This window comes from Pyrgilauda ruficollis, unplaced genomic scaffold, assembly GCF_017590135.1.
Source record: "Pyrgilauda ruficollis isolate IOZ18807 unplaced genomic scaffold, ASM1759013v1 scaffold1, whole genome shotgun sequence".
NCBI lineage: Eukaryota > Metazoa > Chordata > Aves > Passeriformes > Passeridae > Pyrgilauda > Pyrgilauda ruficollis.
In genome coordinates, this window is record NW_024508100.1 from 17,289,677 (window position 1) to 17,307,633 (window position 17,957).

The following is a 17,957-nucleotide window of genomic DNA, read 5'->3' on the forward strand; positions in this document are numbered from 1 at the left end:
CAGATGAGAGGTATAAAAAAAGTCTTGTCATTTCATTTTGAAGTAAAACCAGTCATTATTCAGCTATAGTACAGTGAAGAGAGAACAGCATAACCTGTACCAGAGAAGCAGAAAAGTACACAGAATAATTCTAAAACAAATTTAGTTGATTAAATGCAGTACATTAAAATCAGACATAATAATGTTGACATTTTAGTATTGTTAATGAAGGGCCCAGTTATTGATCTTTGCTGAGGGAACTGTCTATTGAATCAACTGGACTTATATTTAGAAAAAGTGGAGCCTAATAAATTCTAAGTAATAATTTCTATACAAGGTAAAAGCTCCTCTGAGAGAAATTTATGAGATTTCTACGTCAACCTGAATGTGACGAAGCTTTCCAATTCAGCATGATATAAGTTATTAACCTCACTTGAATGAAGAAGGAAAATAATACTATATTTTGTTTAACCTCTGCAACTTCAGAATTCCAAAATGACAGGGCTCTATGAATAGATCAGAACAGTAAAAGCTTCAAAATTTTCCCCAGCTATCTCATTATGTGAAGCAACATAGCCCTCTCTGAGGGGAGCTACTAGCAGGAATGATCACAAATCAAAAATAAATTTAGATTATAGAAATACTGGATCATTTTATTTCATTTCATTTCATTAAATTATTACTATATGATTCTGCTTGCTGAACACATTCATTCCATTCTCATGACTCCTTGATGTGTGCCCTGAATGGAGCTATGGTGGGATCTGATTGGGCAGACAGGAAAACTCAACTTTCCCCTAAAGCCTCTCTTCTGGAGAAGCTTCTTGAAGGACTTGGATGCTGTGACTTGTCAGAAACTGGATCTTGGGCTGTATGAACTATCAGAATTCCTACGTTCCTTCGCTTCTCCTGGGCAGGAGGCAGACACTGACTTGTTCCTGTCCAGCAGCTCTTTGTCAGTGCTGCTCTGTGGAGGGTGGCAACTGCTTGCCATCAGCATGGTAGTTCATGAGTTCTCCCTGGTGTGCTCCAGGCAAAAATCAGCCAGGTAAGTTGACACAATGTCAGGTGTGGTCTGAGCTAACTGCTTTTCCCTGGAAGGATAAGGAAGTGTTGGTGCACTGCTCTGGGACTGCAGCACCTGGCATGGTGGGCCACTGGAGTGCTGTGTGCCAGCAGAGCTGGGTTCAGCAGTGTCCTGCTGCTTCCTGCTTTTACAATCAGTGAAGCAGGCTTCATCATCATCATCATCATCATCATCAGTTATTTATTTTCAGGGTGTTCTGCTGGAAGAGTTTAAAACAGCTTCTCGTTATGACAAGTGGTTTAAAAGTAATGCATATTTAGATATTATTTACAAACATGCTCATTTACACTTTTAGGGCACTGCTTTATTTGCATTAGCATTACTTTACCAAGAGATCTTTCTGATTCAAATCAGCATTCTGATACTGTTGGTTCCTCTCCACATTAAGTACTCCTTCTCATTAACACAAGATATTTGCTGAATACATTTTAAATGAGGAAAAAATTTTTTAAAATTACATTTTAAATTAAGTAAGAATTCTCACTGACTTCTGTGAACCAAGTATTTAATGCAGAATTGATCTGATGGTCACAAATTTGAAAAAAAAGTCAAAAGATTGTAGTAATTTCCTATAACACTATTGTCTATGAAGTCATAGGACATTACAATCATATTTTTACAAAATCTTTACAGACAGTAAACTACAGAAATAAATTTCTTTTAAAAGACTACATTTAGACCACCACAGCCAGTATTTTAATCCTCATTTTTTAAGGGAAATGTCTCCTGTGCCCCAGTTTAAGAACTGACTTCCACAAACCTTTACCTTTATGCAGCAGTACGAAAATTGGGTTTGATCAATTTCTACTCAGTATTTGCTTCTTCCTTGCCCCACTGTTCATTCAGTGGCATGCTACTGTGGCAAAGACAACAAGAATACAGTAAAGCAGCTTGTGATTCTGCAACACTGATCCTTGCTGGTATAAGCCACTATCTCAATTTGCTTTTGCATGTCAGGATAATCTCAACCTGTGACTAATGGAACTCAGTAATACATGAGTCAATACCATGCTAAGTATATTGGCTATTTTTTACATTCTTTTGAATGCCTTTTTTTAACTGCTAGTTAGTACTATGAGAGACAATGCATCTACTTGAAATTTTCTAAGTCGTCATAGTAAAATATAGTTCAGTACAGTACCCTTAAAAGCAATTCCTGTCACACAGTATCTGTTTCCCTACCTAGTAATTTCAAAGTCATTACACTACTACCAGACTTACTTTTAGGAAATTCAGATCCCGAGGATGCTTTTTGCATAATAAAAAAGAAAAATTTAATCCCTACTTTTCTGTAACTACATAGGGCCTATTGGGAGAGAAGTATGGGAACATCCGAATACCAGGGGAAGTTGACTCAGCAGAATTTGAAATGATCCTGGACGCTGCTATAGAGGCCAAGCTAGAGACAAGGATTTTAGAAGAGTGGTACTGCAGAGATGAGAACGCAGTGCCACCAGCATATTACCTCAGACCAAAGTCAGAAATGCTGAAGAACTACCAGAATACGGTAAGTCACAGTCCCCTGCTCACAAAATGTTCTCCAGCCGTTACAGTGGCAGGCAGTCCCCAAGGCCAGGCACTTGCTGTTGTCTTTGACTTGGGTTCTACAGCCCTGTCCACAGCTGAGCAGCTGCTGCTGTGGTGCTCCTTTCCTGTACACGGTGAAGGAGCAGCCACAAAACACCAAGGAGCACGACTCCTGCACTGATGTGCTCTCTGATAGCTAGAGCAAGTGAACTTGGGTTATCTGTGCCCTGTTAGGGCTAGTGGGACAGTTGTACAGATTTCCCTTCCCTGATGTTGTAATATGGAGAACTCAGGTTCTTCTGCTTTTTACTGTGCATTTGCTAGATTTCAGTGAACAGGACTTGCGGAGGAAATACACATTTTCCCTTCTATCCCCATAGAAGAAAACCTGTCAAACAAGTGCTTAGCACTGTCCTGAGTCAGATATCATACTTTTAACTTATTAACTATATTATAACATAGGAATTTTCAACACTGTTAATTATAATTTTTAAAACAGGCATTTGTCTTTAATTAATGATGATAAAAACTGTTTCTCAAGGCTCAGTTCTACCCTCCTACACATTCAGTATATACCTAAGGACATATTTTAGTGTACAAAAAATGAAGTTCTTAAAAGAGTTTTCACTTCGAGTGCATATTATATTATTGGGGGTTTTTGTTCTTAAATCTTTGTACTTTTCCTGAAGCTACTGACTAACATGTTACTAAATAAAAATATGTTCATTACTTAAATTACTTAATATTCATAACTTAAAAGTGATGTTCATAACTTAAAGCTGTAACATAGATGTTGCAACTTAAAGGTGTAACGCAGAGTTACATCTCATAAACTTACAGAAAGTAATAAAAGATAGTCAGCTCTGTCAAGAAAGAGTTGCTAGGGAATTTATCCTGGAGATTCCACACTCCAAAGAAACTGTAGACCCCTGAAATATTTCACCAGCAGTATATGAAACCTAGCTGCTTTACAGAAAGCACCAGCATGGCATTTGCAAGATACCATCTGAAAGGATTAGTGAATTTATATTAGAGTTCCTCTCTGATGACAGTTAAGATTAGTGTTACTATAGCAATGAATGAATGATCGTAATGTCACATGTAATCCTGCACTTTTAAAATATGGTTGCTAATAGAAGGCACTTAATTACAGGTACCAGGAACTCCATTTTCAGTTTTGAGATGCAAGTTTAAATTATTACCATTGTTACGTCTCATTAAAGGAGCAATAATTTTAGCAGTATTGCTGCTGCTTTATTATTATTTCAGGCTTGGTTTTCAAAACCCTCTTTCTATAAAGGTGTTATTTGCCTTATTCTTGAAAAATATTGCATTAGCTGCCTACACTACGGATTTAGAAAATACTCCAAGGAGCTAACTCTCAAAATTCTAAAATGGAATACAGTATGATCATCTGCAGTATAAAATGTTTATCTTTTATTGATTTTTGATAGCGTATGTGTGTCTCTGTTACCATGTTATTTTTTGGCCTTGAATATTAGACTTCTACTTTCTGAAGTTGTATATGTATGTATTACACCTACTTTTTAATTATGGATATTTTTAAAAGATGGAATCTTCTTCAAATTCCATGAATGAGAACAAATGGCAAGATATATCAGAAGAGATTAAGAAGATTTTTAAGACTGCTGTGAAGTTGCTGTATGAGAAAGGAAAAATGAAACACAGCCAAGCAAAGAGATACCTTTCCTCTGGTAAGGTTCACACTAACAATTTCTATGTATTCATTTATTGTCTGTTCTGTCAACCTTTCCACAAACATGAAAATATATTTCTGTTGGCATTTCTCATATAATTGAAGGGGGAAAAAAAGGTTTGTTGTGCTTGCTTAAGACTAAAACCCATACAAAAGCAGTAAGCAAATTCTCTGTGTTTGTTTTTTCTGTTTTTACAGAGAACAAATGCAGTCGAGTCTGCCTGTTGGGGGTAGGGCATGTTCTTGAACTGTTTATAAAGAAAAGTTGACAGAGACTCTGTGTTCTCTTTTCATCCCCAGCTATTGAAGATGAACTTGATTTTGCCTTGGGTAAACAAACACCAGCTTTCCTAAAGAAGTGTGTTTGCTACATCCGGAAAATTGCCAACATTGAGCGTTTTGTTAAAATTCCAGAGATGGGAAAATACATGGACGTGGTACATAAAGCTGGGAAGTTTCTACGAGATCCTGAAGCCCATGAGAAACTGATCAAGCTCAGGGATGAATTCATTCCTACCATTGTCGCATCATCCAATCTGAGAGTGTACACATCCGTCACCCACTGTGACATGAAACTGGGTTACTCCCAAGAAGTGGAGAGCCATTACATTGAAGGACTTGGTAAACAGTTCTATGAAGACATGATTGACATAATCCAAGCTACAGTGCAGCAGAATTTTGACACGGAGACAGACATGCTGTACGATGAAGTTCTTCAACACTCATCGCTATGTAAAACGTACTCCACTTTTTATGAATATAGATGTGAGGCATTAAACATCGTTCACAAATATGTTTTACCTAGAAAAATAGGACACATTAACCCTCTTATCATATATGGAGGACCATGCACAGGGAAGACTCTCTTGTTAGCTGAAGCTGCAAAGAAGGTAAATAAGTATCTTACATACTAAGGTCATGTTGAGAGCATTACTGTGTGTAAAGGCCAACTTAGTTTAATTCCTTCTTTTCTCAACAGATCTATCAGCCCTTGATACATAAAATAAAAATAACATGTATATTCGGCATATTATTGTACACATGCAGAAAAATATTACCTTTCAATAATAACAACGTATCTGTATCATGTGCTTAGCCAAAACAAATGTAGTTTATCAAAGCTCTTAGAAGTCTAATAGGAATCAACATATTCTGAATTAACATATATTAGAATTATCTCTTTCCTTCTTGTTCCTCTGAAGCCCTATGAATCCAAAACCATCTAAACATCTTATTCTGGTTTTAGTCTTAAACACAAATGCAGTATGTCTTTCCATGTCATGCCATCTCATTTTCTCCTAAGAAACTATTCCAGAATTATTCTAATACACTGGCTACAAATCTATATGTAATAAGCAGCAAAAATACCTGTACTTACTTATCTGGCATATGCTGTTTAAGTCACTGAGCTGAGTACTGCAGGGAAATGAATGAAACACTTTGTGCAAGGCAGGACAAGATGCAGAAAAAGACAAAGCTAGCATCACCAGACCTAATTCTGCAGATGACAGTCACAACTTTGAGATCCCAGCAGGATGGTCAGAGAATTTAGCACAGTGAGCTGGGAAACAGCCATATCAGCCAGAAGGAAATGAAGAAGGGAAGAATACTTTTTAAAATTGCTGTCGCTACTTCCTGTGGAGTCACATTAGCTGTGTATATGAAATTGGGAGTTGCAACTCAAGATCTCATTTCATATATGAGTATGTAAGTCAACCTAGAGACTCTGATTCTGCTTTTCTTTTAAAATACTTTTAAAATAATATTTTTAAATACTTTTCTTTTAAAATAACATAAAGTGAGGTGAAGAGATGTAGAACCATGTGTGTTAGCCTGCACAGACTGGGAAGATTTAAAGAGGTTACATTCCTCACTGGCTTGGAGTGCTCTAACGAGGAAAACTTCAAGAGACAAGACACTTTTTCTTTGTTGTGGCAGTGTTTTAGAGTAAAAGTCACAGGTACGCCAGGGCAAAGTGTAGTTCTATGGGCCAGGGATCTGTACTCTGATCCATGTCCTCTAGAGACATGTCTTTATACTCAGCCAGAATCCATGCTAAACAGGTTTAGGTGGTAGGCTGGTGTGGCTGACCAAAGATGACATTGTGTAGAGTCTAAGTCTATTTATAAGAGACTCTATCTACTTACTTACAGAGGTGAGACTGAGATTTTGTGAAGAGTACCCTGGGATTTGTGGAGTACATTCTAGTCATGCCCCCTCTGATGTGAGCCTTTTTGTGCTAAACAAAGATGATACTGAATTTCATTCAGTGCACCTGCCTTGAATTCTGCCAGTGAAAGGATTTCTATTCAACCAGTAATATTTTCAAATGTTTATTCATGTATAGACTATCACTATTAATAAACTCTATTACTATGCTTCATTGAGATATAAACTAAATTATGCTCTGTATTCTAGGCCTATTCCTGGTTGCAAGAAGAGATGGGACCAGATTCTGACCCTGTGGTAGTTATAAGATTTTTGGGATCCACTGAAACAAGTACAGATCTGAAGAATATACTTCAAAGCATTTGTGAACAACTAGCAGTCAACTATCGCTGCCTCGTACAAAGTTACCCAAAAAAGATTCATGACCTTCGGGACTTGTTCATAAATCTCTTGAATGAGTCTTCATTTCACAGGCCACTGGTGATTATATTTGATGCTTTAGAACAGCTAACAGATAGTGATGATGGTAGAAAGCTCTGGTGGCTTCCCATTCACCTTCCACGTTCAGTACGGATAATTTTGTCAACACTGCCAAACAAGCACGGGATCCTGCAAAAACTGAGGTGCCTTATTCATGAAGAAAGCAACTATATTGAGTTGACTGCAAGGGACAGAAAGATGTGTAGTCAAGTACTGAAACATCAGCTGCTGCGAGTTAAAAGGAAAGTAACATCAGGGCAACAAATCTATGTCAACGAGGCATTCTCCAAGTGCACACTGCCTATGTTTGTAAACTTAACCTTCAGGGAGGTCAGGCACTGGAGATCTCACAAAGATGTGGATGAGTCCTCCCTCTGTGTTACTGTCCACGAAAGCATAGAGCAGTTGTTTTGGTCACTGGAAAACAAGTGTGGGTCAAGACTGTTGTCAAGAGCACTTGGCTACATCACTATGTCCAAATCTGGCCTGAGTGAAATGGAACTGGAGGATATTTTAGCCCTTGACAACAGTGTTATGTATGAACTGAATGAGAGAGTCAGAGAGAGTAACCCATTGAGAATTCCATATATATACATTGCAAGACTTAAGGAGGGCTTACAGGGGTACTTAATAGAGCGGCAGGTGAAAAATGTAACGCTGCTTCTTTGGGCAAATAGGCACTTACAACTAATTGCCCAGAAATTGTACCTGCACAATGAAGAAGACTTGCGTGAAATGCACACAGTCATGGCAGAGTATTTCCTTGGTGTTTGGTCAGGTGGACGAAGAAAACCTTTTTACAGCAATGACCAGTATCTGAGTGGTTGTCCTGACCGTGCCAGTAGAGCCATGAACGAGGATGAAAAGCACTGCGTGGATCAGGCGGCTTTTGACAGGCAGGCTCCAGATCAGCCTTGGGTCTTTCAGTGTAACCCATTGGAACCTGATATCTTTTTTATTAATCACAGAAAAATGACAGAGCTCATTCATCACTTAACGAGATGTGGAAGAACTGATGATCTTCTGTACGGAGTCATCATGAACTTCAGCTGGCTGTACACCATGATTAGAATAGGGCAATTTGATAAAGCACTTTCTGACATAGAACTAGCTTACACTTACTCTCAAGAAAAGGAGCTGAAATTTCTGGCCAGTACCCTCCGCAGTATAAAGTTCAAAGTAGTAAAATACCCAGGTTCACTCTCCGCTGAATTGCAGCAGAGACTTCTCCCAGTAGTAAGTTCATTGCCCAAACTCAGACATCTCCTCCTAGAATGTGACAAGGATGGACCCAAGTACTGCTCTATCGTCCCTTTGCATTCCTCCATGGATGTGACTTACAGCCCCGAGCGCCTGCCGCTGTCATCCAGCTGCATGCATGTCACCGAGATTTTGCCTACATTTAATCCCAGCACAATTATTGCTGCTTTAGAAAATGGCTCCATTAGTACTTGGGATGTAGAAACCCGCCAGTTACTAAGGCAAATTACAACTGCTCCATCTGTTATCTTAGGGATGAAGCTTAGTAGTGATGAAAAGTATCTTGTAGTAGCTACAACAAACAACACTCTTTTGGTGTATGATAACATAAATTCCTGTCTTCTTTCTGAGGTGGAAATTAAGGGGTCAAAACACTGTGGAATTGCAGGGGACTCCAGTTTTATAAATGGATTTACATTATCGGTCAACCATGCGCTTGCTTGGCTGGAGGCCAGTAAAGATGTTACTGTAATAGATCTGCTTTACGGTTGGCCTCTCTATCACTTCCACTGCTGGTACGAAGTGACCTGTGTGCAGTGTTCTCCAGATGGAATTTATGCATTCTGCGGGCAGTATTTGAACACCGCAACCATTTTCCACTTGGGCAGTGGAGAGAAGCTGACCACTGTGACCTCTGAATTTTCAAGTGGATTTGTGAAATTCCTTCTCATTTTAGACACAGCCCAAGAAATGGTGATGGTGGACAGTGAGGGTAGCCTCTCTGTTTGGAATACAGAGGAAATCGCAAAACCCCAGCTTACAGATGACTTTGACTGCAGAAGAGAAGACAGCGAAGTTGTCAGCATAGAGCTTTCTGAAGACCAAAGTGCAATTTTAATTTGTAAGGCTCTCAGCATTGAACTTCTTGACACTCGTGTGTGGAAGGTGGCTGAAAAGTTTAGAGCTAAACACAATGAGCGCTTTATATCTGCCGTGTTGTCCAAAAATGGCAACTGTATAATTGCTTCAATGGAAAATACCTCAGCCATTTTTGTTTGGAGAAGAGATACTGGACAGTGTATGGCAAGCTTACAGGAAATCTCAGGAACTATAGTCAGGCTAATTAAATCAAATCATCATAACATGCTGCTATCCTTATCCACCAGTGGTGTCCTTTCTATCTGGGATATAGACATCATAACTGCTATGTCCAATATTGACAAATCTGGCAAACCCATCCGAAGACTGGTGTTGCCAGCCAGAGGTGAATTAATATACACATTGGATGGATCAGATTCTGTCCACAAGTGGAACTTCAGCACTGGATTTATTGAAGCTGTGTTCAAGCATGAAGGTATTGTTGAAAACTGTGTGCTGACCTCTTCTGGAGAGATAATGGTTACATCAGATGATAAATGCAGCCAGTATGTATGGCACACGGTTAGCGGTGAAAATATCTTTCGCATTAATGGACAAAAAATCTCAGAGCTAATGATTACTCATAATGACCAGTTTGTAGTCTCTCTCTGTGAGCAAAATGCATCCAGAGTTTGGCGACTGGCTACAGGACATAGGGTTTGCAATATTTTAGTTGCCTTACAGAATGCGTTTATAACAACTGCAAATACATTTGTAGTTGGAATGGCAAAGAACAAAGTTTTGGCAGTGAGTCTCTGGACAGGCAGTATAACAAAGAAGTTTTGCTGTGATGATGGTGCAAGCATTGTGGACATTAAGTTGATACCAGACTGCCCAGATATTATAGTATTTATAACATCTACTGAAAGTGTGAACATCTGGAGCCTAACAGAGGAAGTCATCTGCAGACGTGTACAATTGCCTACCAATTTCTTAAAAAAATTGGAAGACTTTGAAATATCTCCAAATGGGAAGCTAGGAATTATAACCCGTGGTGATGAGAACATCAATGTGCTTGATCTACACAGCGGAAAACTTCGCGTGGTTCACGCTCCAGGTGTCATCTGGCGGCAGAGGCTGTCTCGCGATGGCCGCTACCTGGTGTACATTTGTTGTCGTGGGGAAGAAGATGATGACAATGGTGCAGTCTCTAGTTTAATTGTAATGAGGCTAGCAGATGGCAAAAACATCGGTGCCTGTTCTCTTTATAAAACTCCCACTTTTCTTGCACTCTCACAGAGACATTTAAACATTATTATTGGATTTGATGATGGAAGTATAGGTACTTACACTGTAGTGGATCGAGTTGATGCTGCACTGAAAATCAAGATTGCTACTTCAAACAGCCGTCAGATTTTCAACAACGCAACACAAGTGATTAGGCCAAAGTGTCACAATTATAGTTTCAAAGTGACTGCAGACTGCATTTGGAGGGAATCAACAGAAGTATTTGCAAGGGATAGCCCCATTACAGTTACAGAAGCTGAGGTGAGTGAAGCAACACCAACCAAAAGACACAGCTACTGCTATGAGAAAGTGTGCTCAGCCATAGATTGCAGACACAGTTTTGCATCTGACAACTGAGTAACCATCTGGGTGAGCCTATCTGAATAGTACACTTGCTTAGGTATGTCTTCTGAATTCATGTAAAAATCAGTGCGTTTCTTGGAAGACAGATAGAAACAGCAGAGGGCAGACCAGCTGTTTTTTCCTGTCTTACATTTCTGTAAACATAAAAGCAAACATAAAGCAAATGGGCTGCAGGGTTTTTTTTTTTAATTTCGGAATACAAGGTTTAGTCCACAATTTCACCAGGGCCTTGATTAAAAATTTCTAGCAATACTGTCAAAATTGTTATGCTATTACATAAGTTAGAAGTTAGGTGATAATATCTGTGGTTGACAGACTGTTTTAAATAAAGCTCTAAGTGACTGGTGAGAAGTCAGACCACTATTTTATATTCCAAGTCACCTAGATGGGTCTATAGCTAACAGTCAACTTTATACCCACTTGCAAAAATGTGCTTTTCTGCTTGATGGTGCAATGACAAGATGTCACCTGCCAACCTGGAACACTTGATACATTCCATCATCATTTTAAAAATACCTACTTTTATTTTTCTTTTTAATTGGGTTTAATCTTTGGGCTGAAAGGAGTAGGTGCCAGTCAGTTGCTAACATGTCAGCATGTGAGGCAACAAGTATTTGTTCACCTCAATGAACAGAATGAAAGCTTTTTTGTTTAAATTGCATGCAGGGATTTCAGGTTTCTGTATTGTGATAAAAATTATAAGAGTTCTAAAGGAAGTATATGGATTGGGGTTTTATTTTTGGTTTAGGGAAATGTTTCGTCTTCATAGTGTGTATTAGTACAGGTCGTAATGAAAATTTTTCAACGAGAAGGGTGTTACTGCTGAACACTTTTAAAGACGTTAATTTCTTTATGTTAAAAGGTTGCTGTCCATTTTGTTGTAAGAAAGTCTGAAGTATCTCCTATGTCTCCAAAGTAATCCTGGTAGTTTTCAGACATGCCATGTATTAGTCCTTATAACATTTGCCTTAGTATTGTTTCTCTTCTTTCCCATGATAAATACAGATCAAATGACCAAACACTGAGACTGTTTGTGTACCTGCTGAAATATTCCACTAAATGTAAAGGCTGTCAACAGGTTCCTTCTTAGTCCAGTTTGTAATGGGTTTTTCTTACTTTCACATGCATACAGCCTTCACTTTCTGCTTCAGAAACTGTTCTGAGCCTTTTGTACAGTTTTACCAGTTTCAAGGCAGAAATTGTGAAATAATGACAAATGCTGTAAAAAAAAAAAAAAAACCCCTACATTTTCCTAAGTAAAAAAAAAATACTGGATAACATCTGAAAGTATAAGAAAAATTTCCCCTACTTACATATCTTAAAGATGACACACCCATGGAAATATTTTCAAATTATTTAAACAGAATAATCTTATTTTTTAAATCAGAATTCTGTATCACAAATTTCCAAGAAATGAATGCTAAGTTAGAACTTAATGTAGTGTGTGAATGTTCAATGTACAAGCCAATATAGTATATTAAGTGACTTGAATGATTTTTCCTAACTGGTTTGCAACTAATAGATCATATTGAATGTTTTTATGTAAACTTTGTATTGTTGGGAGAACCTACCCAATCAGAGATTTATATTTTCATAAATGTCAAATTTAGTTAAATTTTGTTACAGAGTTGTTAAATTAGAAATCTATTGCAGTCTTCAAACAAATATACAGTCTTGTGTATGCATTGTTTGTACTAATAAACTGTGGAAGCAAACTTGTGTGTGTCCCTTAATTTCATGGAAATTCCACTCTGGCAGAGGGACATGTGGCCTTTGCAGCTTCCTTTGGTCTGTACATAAATAATTTTTAAGGACAGTATTGATAAGGAAAAATTCCAGTATTCCAATTTCTCCCATTGCAGCTAACTAAATCAAGCATTCAAAATACAATGATTTGCCAAAAAAAACCCCAGCCTTCTTAGATGATGTTTATGACTAGATTGCATACTGACAGTATGCAAATCAACAGACATGAAGGCTTTTGTGACCAACCCAGTAAAAAGCACAAGAAAAGGGACCTGAAACCCCACTCCAATTCAGACCTGTGAAGCAATGGGAGGAGGCACCACAGTTCCCAGGATCCTGTTCCAAAGGTAGGCAACTTCCACCTTCTTTCAAACATGGTGCAAGACTTGTGCATTTTGACCCTGAACTCCCTGTCCATAACCTGTGTAAGACTGGAAAGTTAGTTCTTTCATTATCTTGGAAGGGTAAAATCCTCTGTCTGCCAGAAGAGTGGCTGATTTGGGGTAGTAATGGAATATAATGTAATCACAGAACAGTGAATAGTATAATTCACTTTTTGTTAAGAAGCACTGTTTGCATCTCTAGAACAAAGCTTTCATTTATCTTTTAGATAAAGTGCATCTATAAACAAGCTCAGGTGGAGTCTGTATTTTCTGACACAGAAGATTCTAGGAATAGGCTGTAGCTGCAAGAAAGCTTTAACAGGGAATTAGCCGGAAATTCTTAGGCAGACAAAGGTAAGCCAGAGGTCAGCTAGAAAAAATATTTTTATCAGTCATTTCCTTTGCACCACAGCTGGGGAATGCATGGCCCGTGACTTCATTTCAAACAGCCGGTGGCCATTCGACTTTGTTTCACATTATTATCAGATAACATCAAAATGTGGTTTAACATGTAGCCTGGAAAAGGTTGCATTCAGAAGGCATTCAGGTTTCAGTGGTTCCCCAGCCCTGATTTTTCCATGATGCACACTCAAGCCCTTTACCTGCAGAAACAAAAGTATTGGCCATTTTGCAATGAGAATTTAAAGCAAATACTGATTGCTGAAATGGTGTTTGCATGCTGAGGGGACTGTTTCAGTTTAAAACCCTGAGAGTTTGCTCTTTGTCAAAAATTATTAATGTGTCTGTATACTATGTTATAAAATGGGTCCTCTGGGGCACTTCCATAAAGCTGTTAACAGCAATCTGCATTGTTTCATTTTGTTGATTAAAGATTTAAAAATACCTCATTTAGTATAAATATTAAGACTGCAAAAGGACAGGCTTCTGAAATCTATTTTTATTCTATTTTTTTAATATAATCATATTTTTAATATAATCACTGCATTTTTTTAATATAATCATAAAATTGATCATGTAGTCATCCAAGTGTGGACTAGGGCCTCTGGATAGGTTTCACTAACAAGGGTTTGTTACTAATAATCATTATAAAGTATTTATGCTACAGATATAACCTAATTCAGGTTCTTGTAACCTGTTATGGACATTACTCTTCCTAGATCACCACATGGCTGCAGGGAGACCAGTGAGCTACATTTTTGCCTGTGGTTTACCTTTCCAGTCTGGTTACAGAACACCATTCCTTGCATTTTTGAGGTAGTCTCCTGACTTTTATGGCATTAACTGATGGTCTCAGTGAGGGTCCAATTCAAAATCTCAATTCTCAGTTTCAACAGGAAAGGTCAAGGCTGCAAGAATAGTCATCACAATCCTTCCCAAGGCAGGATGAGGCCTTTCATCACGTGTTTCTCCAGCAGGAGCAGTTTGAACCATCACCCTTCTGTGAAAAAGAGTCTTTCACTATCAAGGACAAGTTATACAGTGCTCAATTCACTTGAAAACAGAGGCCAATAAGCAGAAGAGCTGAGGGAATGTTTCCAGTCCAGTATAACATGCTCTTAAAATCACACATTTCCCCAAGTGACTGTTAACATCTGTCCCTACCGAGCTCCTCTCCCTGCCTCTGCTGTCCTGTCATCCCAGACCTATGCTGCCCCTGCTTGCCGGGGTGGGTGAAGCTCCCACCCCGACTCAGCCATGGTACACTCTCCATGTGCAGCACCTGCTCTTTTGGTGATAGCTCACTGGGCTCCTCTCCAGCCTCAGCAGGGAATATACAAAAATGGATTTAAGGCATGTTCACATGTTCCCACTGTCAGAGCTTTCACCACGTAGTACTGTATAAATAAAATCATCTGCCTGCTCTCCTACTACATCTCTGATTACACATGCATTTCAGTGCATGTGAGAAAGCTTCCAGACTAAAATAGATCTAGTCAGCATATTTAAAGTGAAATACACAGAATTGCAAGGTGGGACTTGAAGCGAAAATCCAGACATGCTGTAGCACAGATGAAAACAGAACATCCCCAAAGCAGCTGGATAGTTTGCTGCCATTTGTCTACATTATCCCATTGCTTGCTAGTAAATTGCCCAGCACTTCCCACTGTAATATCACACTGACAATAGCATATAAAGTCATAAAGTTAGCCTTTTAGGCTGCAATTTTTCGAGGCAGCCTTCTATCTCAGCAGGAGCATTCTTTCTCCAGAAAACCACAGCCAAAACAGTGAACTAAGGTACAAGAATGAGATTAGAGGGAAAAGAGGATGTCTGAAGGCTGAATGTCTCAACTACTTTTCCTTTGAAAAAGTGTTACACCCGTGTTATTGAACAAGCACTATGGATTGGTGAGACAAGTGATCCTTTCCTGCAGGACACATCTGTGAAAACCTGTCAGGCAATCGACCCAAAAAGACGCCAGCAGTTCGCACATACTCACAGAAAACGATAGTTTCAGAAGCACAGCACGGTTGGGTTTGTAGGGGCTGGGCCAGAACTGCTCTAGTAAGACAGGAATACCGCGTGCTGGTTCGAGAAATCTCAAGAATGAACAGTCTGTGGAACAAAAAATACAGTAGCCATGGAAGGGGTCTGAAAAGGATGCCGAGCATCAGGAGAAGGGGGAACGCAGCCTCGCTGTGTTTGCTTTGAGTGGCCTCCTGGCTTAAAACACAGCTTTTCTACTGGACGTTTCTCGGCCTGTTAGCCCACCTCATTAGCCCAGCAGCCACAAGAACAATGGTAAAATACCACAGGCAAAATACCACAGAGCCGGCCATGGGGTGACCCCCGGCTGGGTAGGACCATAAGGCCGGTCCGAGCACAGGGCTGCTCGCAGCTGCAGATCCGCGCTGAAGGGGAAGCCCTGCACTCTGCATCTCCCGCCTCCATCACCTGCCCTCACAACCTGGGGATATGTTAGCCTGGCAATTCTTTACGACTTTATGACTTACTTGTCTGCTTAAAATAAGAATATCCAAAGCAACTTTTATTGATTTCTTTGCTGGCACATGCCGTTTCGGCCCCTATGTGTGCTGGCTCCTGCAGCGCCAGGCTGGGGCCGGGTGGCGCATGCGAGTCCCTGCTCCGGGCCGGGCCCGGCCTGCCCCAGCCCGCTGCTGACAGGGGTTTGACAGCCTCGGCTTCAGCTCACTGCAGAGGATACCAGGGAAACCAAGCCCTTGGTGATCTTAATCCAGCACCCTCCTTCCACAGGGAAGGCGAGGATGCAATCCCTGCAAGGCAGGGAGGCAACTGTAAATGCGGCGTTATTTAGAGTGAGAACAGCACGCCTACTCGATACAGCAGCCTAACTTCATGTAAGTGCCTCCATGAGGTTTAACACCAAAAAAAAAAAAAAAAAATTAATGAAAACAAACAACCACACCCCCACACCCTAAGGGATTTAGTTATCGAGAAGGCTTTGTTAGCCCTGCTTTGCACCCCCCCAGCTGCGGACACAGCCAATCTTAGTGCCAGTTCTTTCTTTCCAGGAGGTTGTTTTACAGTTTCCAGGTACATCGACATATGGTAAAGATCACACATGACCCAGGTGCTTGCCTTGTACAGGGAAAACTCTCTCAGCTGGTTGTGGCAACGGAACATCTTTCTTATCAGTTCTGGAAACACCACACTCAAATCCAAATGACTCCAGGAAAGTCGGCACCTTTCAAAGGTAAATGTGACATGATGCCTGCAAATACACCTCAGAGCTGATTTTCTCTTTAGAGAATCACGCGAAACAGTGGGGAATAAATGTCATTGCCAGGCAACATGCAACAGAGGAACTTTCTGCCAAATCCCTCCAGCACTGTTTGTGATACAGGGAGATTTAATTTAAAGAATACGCAAATGGCAGCGTGAATACACTGACAGGCTCGGGCTTTGTTGTGGTCGTTGTGACTGTCCCGGAGGAAAGGAATTGCGTGGCACGTGTTCTTCCGCTTCTCCTTCTTTTAACCCTGGCCAGAAAACGGTGAGCTCTATCAGGTTTTTATCCAGCTTGCAGGTAAAGGGTTACAGATTCTAGGAAGTATTAAATGCAAACTTTAAAGGATTTTATTTTCATCTACAGTCACATGATGCCTTAATACCCAATGACACTAACTACAGAGTCTCATTAAGAGGTCATGCAAACTCCCAAGCTAAACAAGGCATTCTTACATATTTAACATTCAAATGCAGAAGCCAAGCTAAGCCATGGAAGATTGTAATCAGGAAAAGCTACACTTCCTGATCCACACAAAAGCTACAGGTAGGAAAAGTTCTTTTAAACTTTTAATATTGTGCTTTCTAGAGAAACAGTTTACAGGGCATGTTTTGTACTCTGTTTTCTGCCTTTCAGAACAGATTAAGAACATTATACTGAAAATATCTGATCTCACTTGTTCCACCTGTTGTAGAGTCAGGATTGTTTTTACACTCAGAAATAGAGTTGGCTCAGTGAAAATCTAAAGAAAACAATTTTTAAGCCAAACCTATTTAAAAAGCAATGTTTTTAGAGATCTCTTAGTTATTGAAATGGTGGAGTTGGAGTATGTGGGGTAAAGGAGGAGTTAATATGTCTTTGATGTCTGAAATGAAATGATTTAGAACTCTTCTAACTTCCTTATATAATGAATTGCACATTGTTTCATTTACACCAATCCTACTGTATTTTAATGGATTTGACTTCCTCAATGAACTTACATTATTTCTACATTCCCCTCCTAGAATTTGGTACATTTAAAAATAAAATCTTACAAAAGCAAATGAAAGATGGGGAGTACTACAGTGTTCCATAAAAGCAGAATAAAATAGCAAAATACAGAGTAAGAGGAAAGTCAGTTAAAACCAGTTTATTTTAAATTAAGAAGTTAAATTGCATTAAATCAAATCAGTTTTCACACGGCATGATAAAGTTTCACTGACAATTACTGGCAATATTGCATGAGTTAATTTTTTTACTTGCAGTGGAGTTTTCCAGGCTACAGCATTAACATTTTTATCACAAAGATCTTTTTCTTATGACAATTTTTGGTAAACTGTAATTTTTTTCAGACAGTGTTCTAATTACTCGGTTTTTAATACCTCTATAGGAATTTAAAGACTGCATTCTAGATGGTTACACAATCCAAACTTACTAAAGATCTCTAGTGCATCATAGGATTGCCACATCCTGAGGATTCCCACTGCTTAAAAGCAGCAAGTGTTGTTTATT

General features: G+C 39.3%; 2 protein-coding genes across 2 annotated transcripts in view; both read left to right on the forward strand.

The window, feature by feature from the left end:
- The window catches only part of NWD2 (NACHT and WD repeat domain containing 2), a 51,826-nt gene extending 39,465 nt beyond the window's left edge, over positions 1-12,361 (forward strand). The window contains exons 4-7 of the mRNA XM_041459299.1: positions 2,370-2,573; positions 4,164-4,308; positions 4,611-5,200; positions 6,729-12,361. Of these exons, the coding sequence (XP_041315233.1) occupies positions 2,370-2,573; positions 4,164-4,308; positions 4,611-5,200; positions 6,729-10,661 (4,872 nt within the window). The 3' untranslated portion in view covers positions 10,662-12,361. The remainder of the gene's footprint in view (positions 1-2,369; positions 2,574-4,163; positions 4,309-4,610; positions 5,201-6,728) is intronic.
- A 4,529-nt stretch (positions 12,362-16,890) lies between these two features.
- The window catches only part of CUNH4orf19 (chromosome unknown C4orf19 homolog), a 40,406-nt gene continuing 39,339 nt past the window's right edge, over positions 16,891-17,957 (forward strand). Inside the window, exon 1 of the mRNA XM_041490437.1 lies at positions 16,891-17,012. The gene's annotated coding sequence lies outside the window, so the exon portion shown is untranslated. The remainder of the gene's footprint in view (positions 17,013-17,957) is intronic.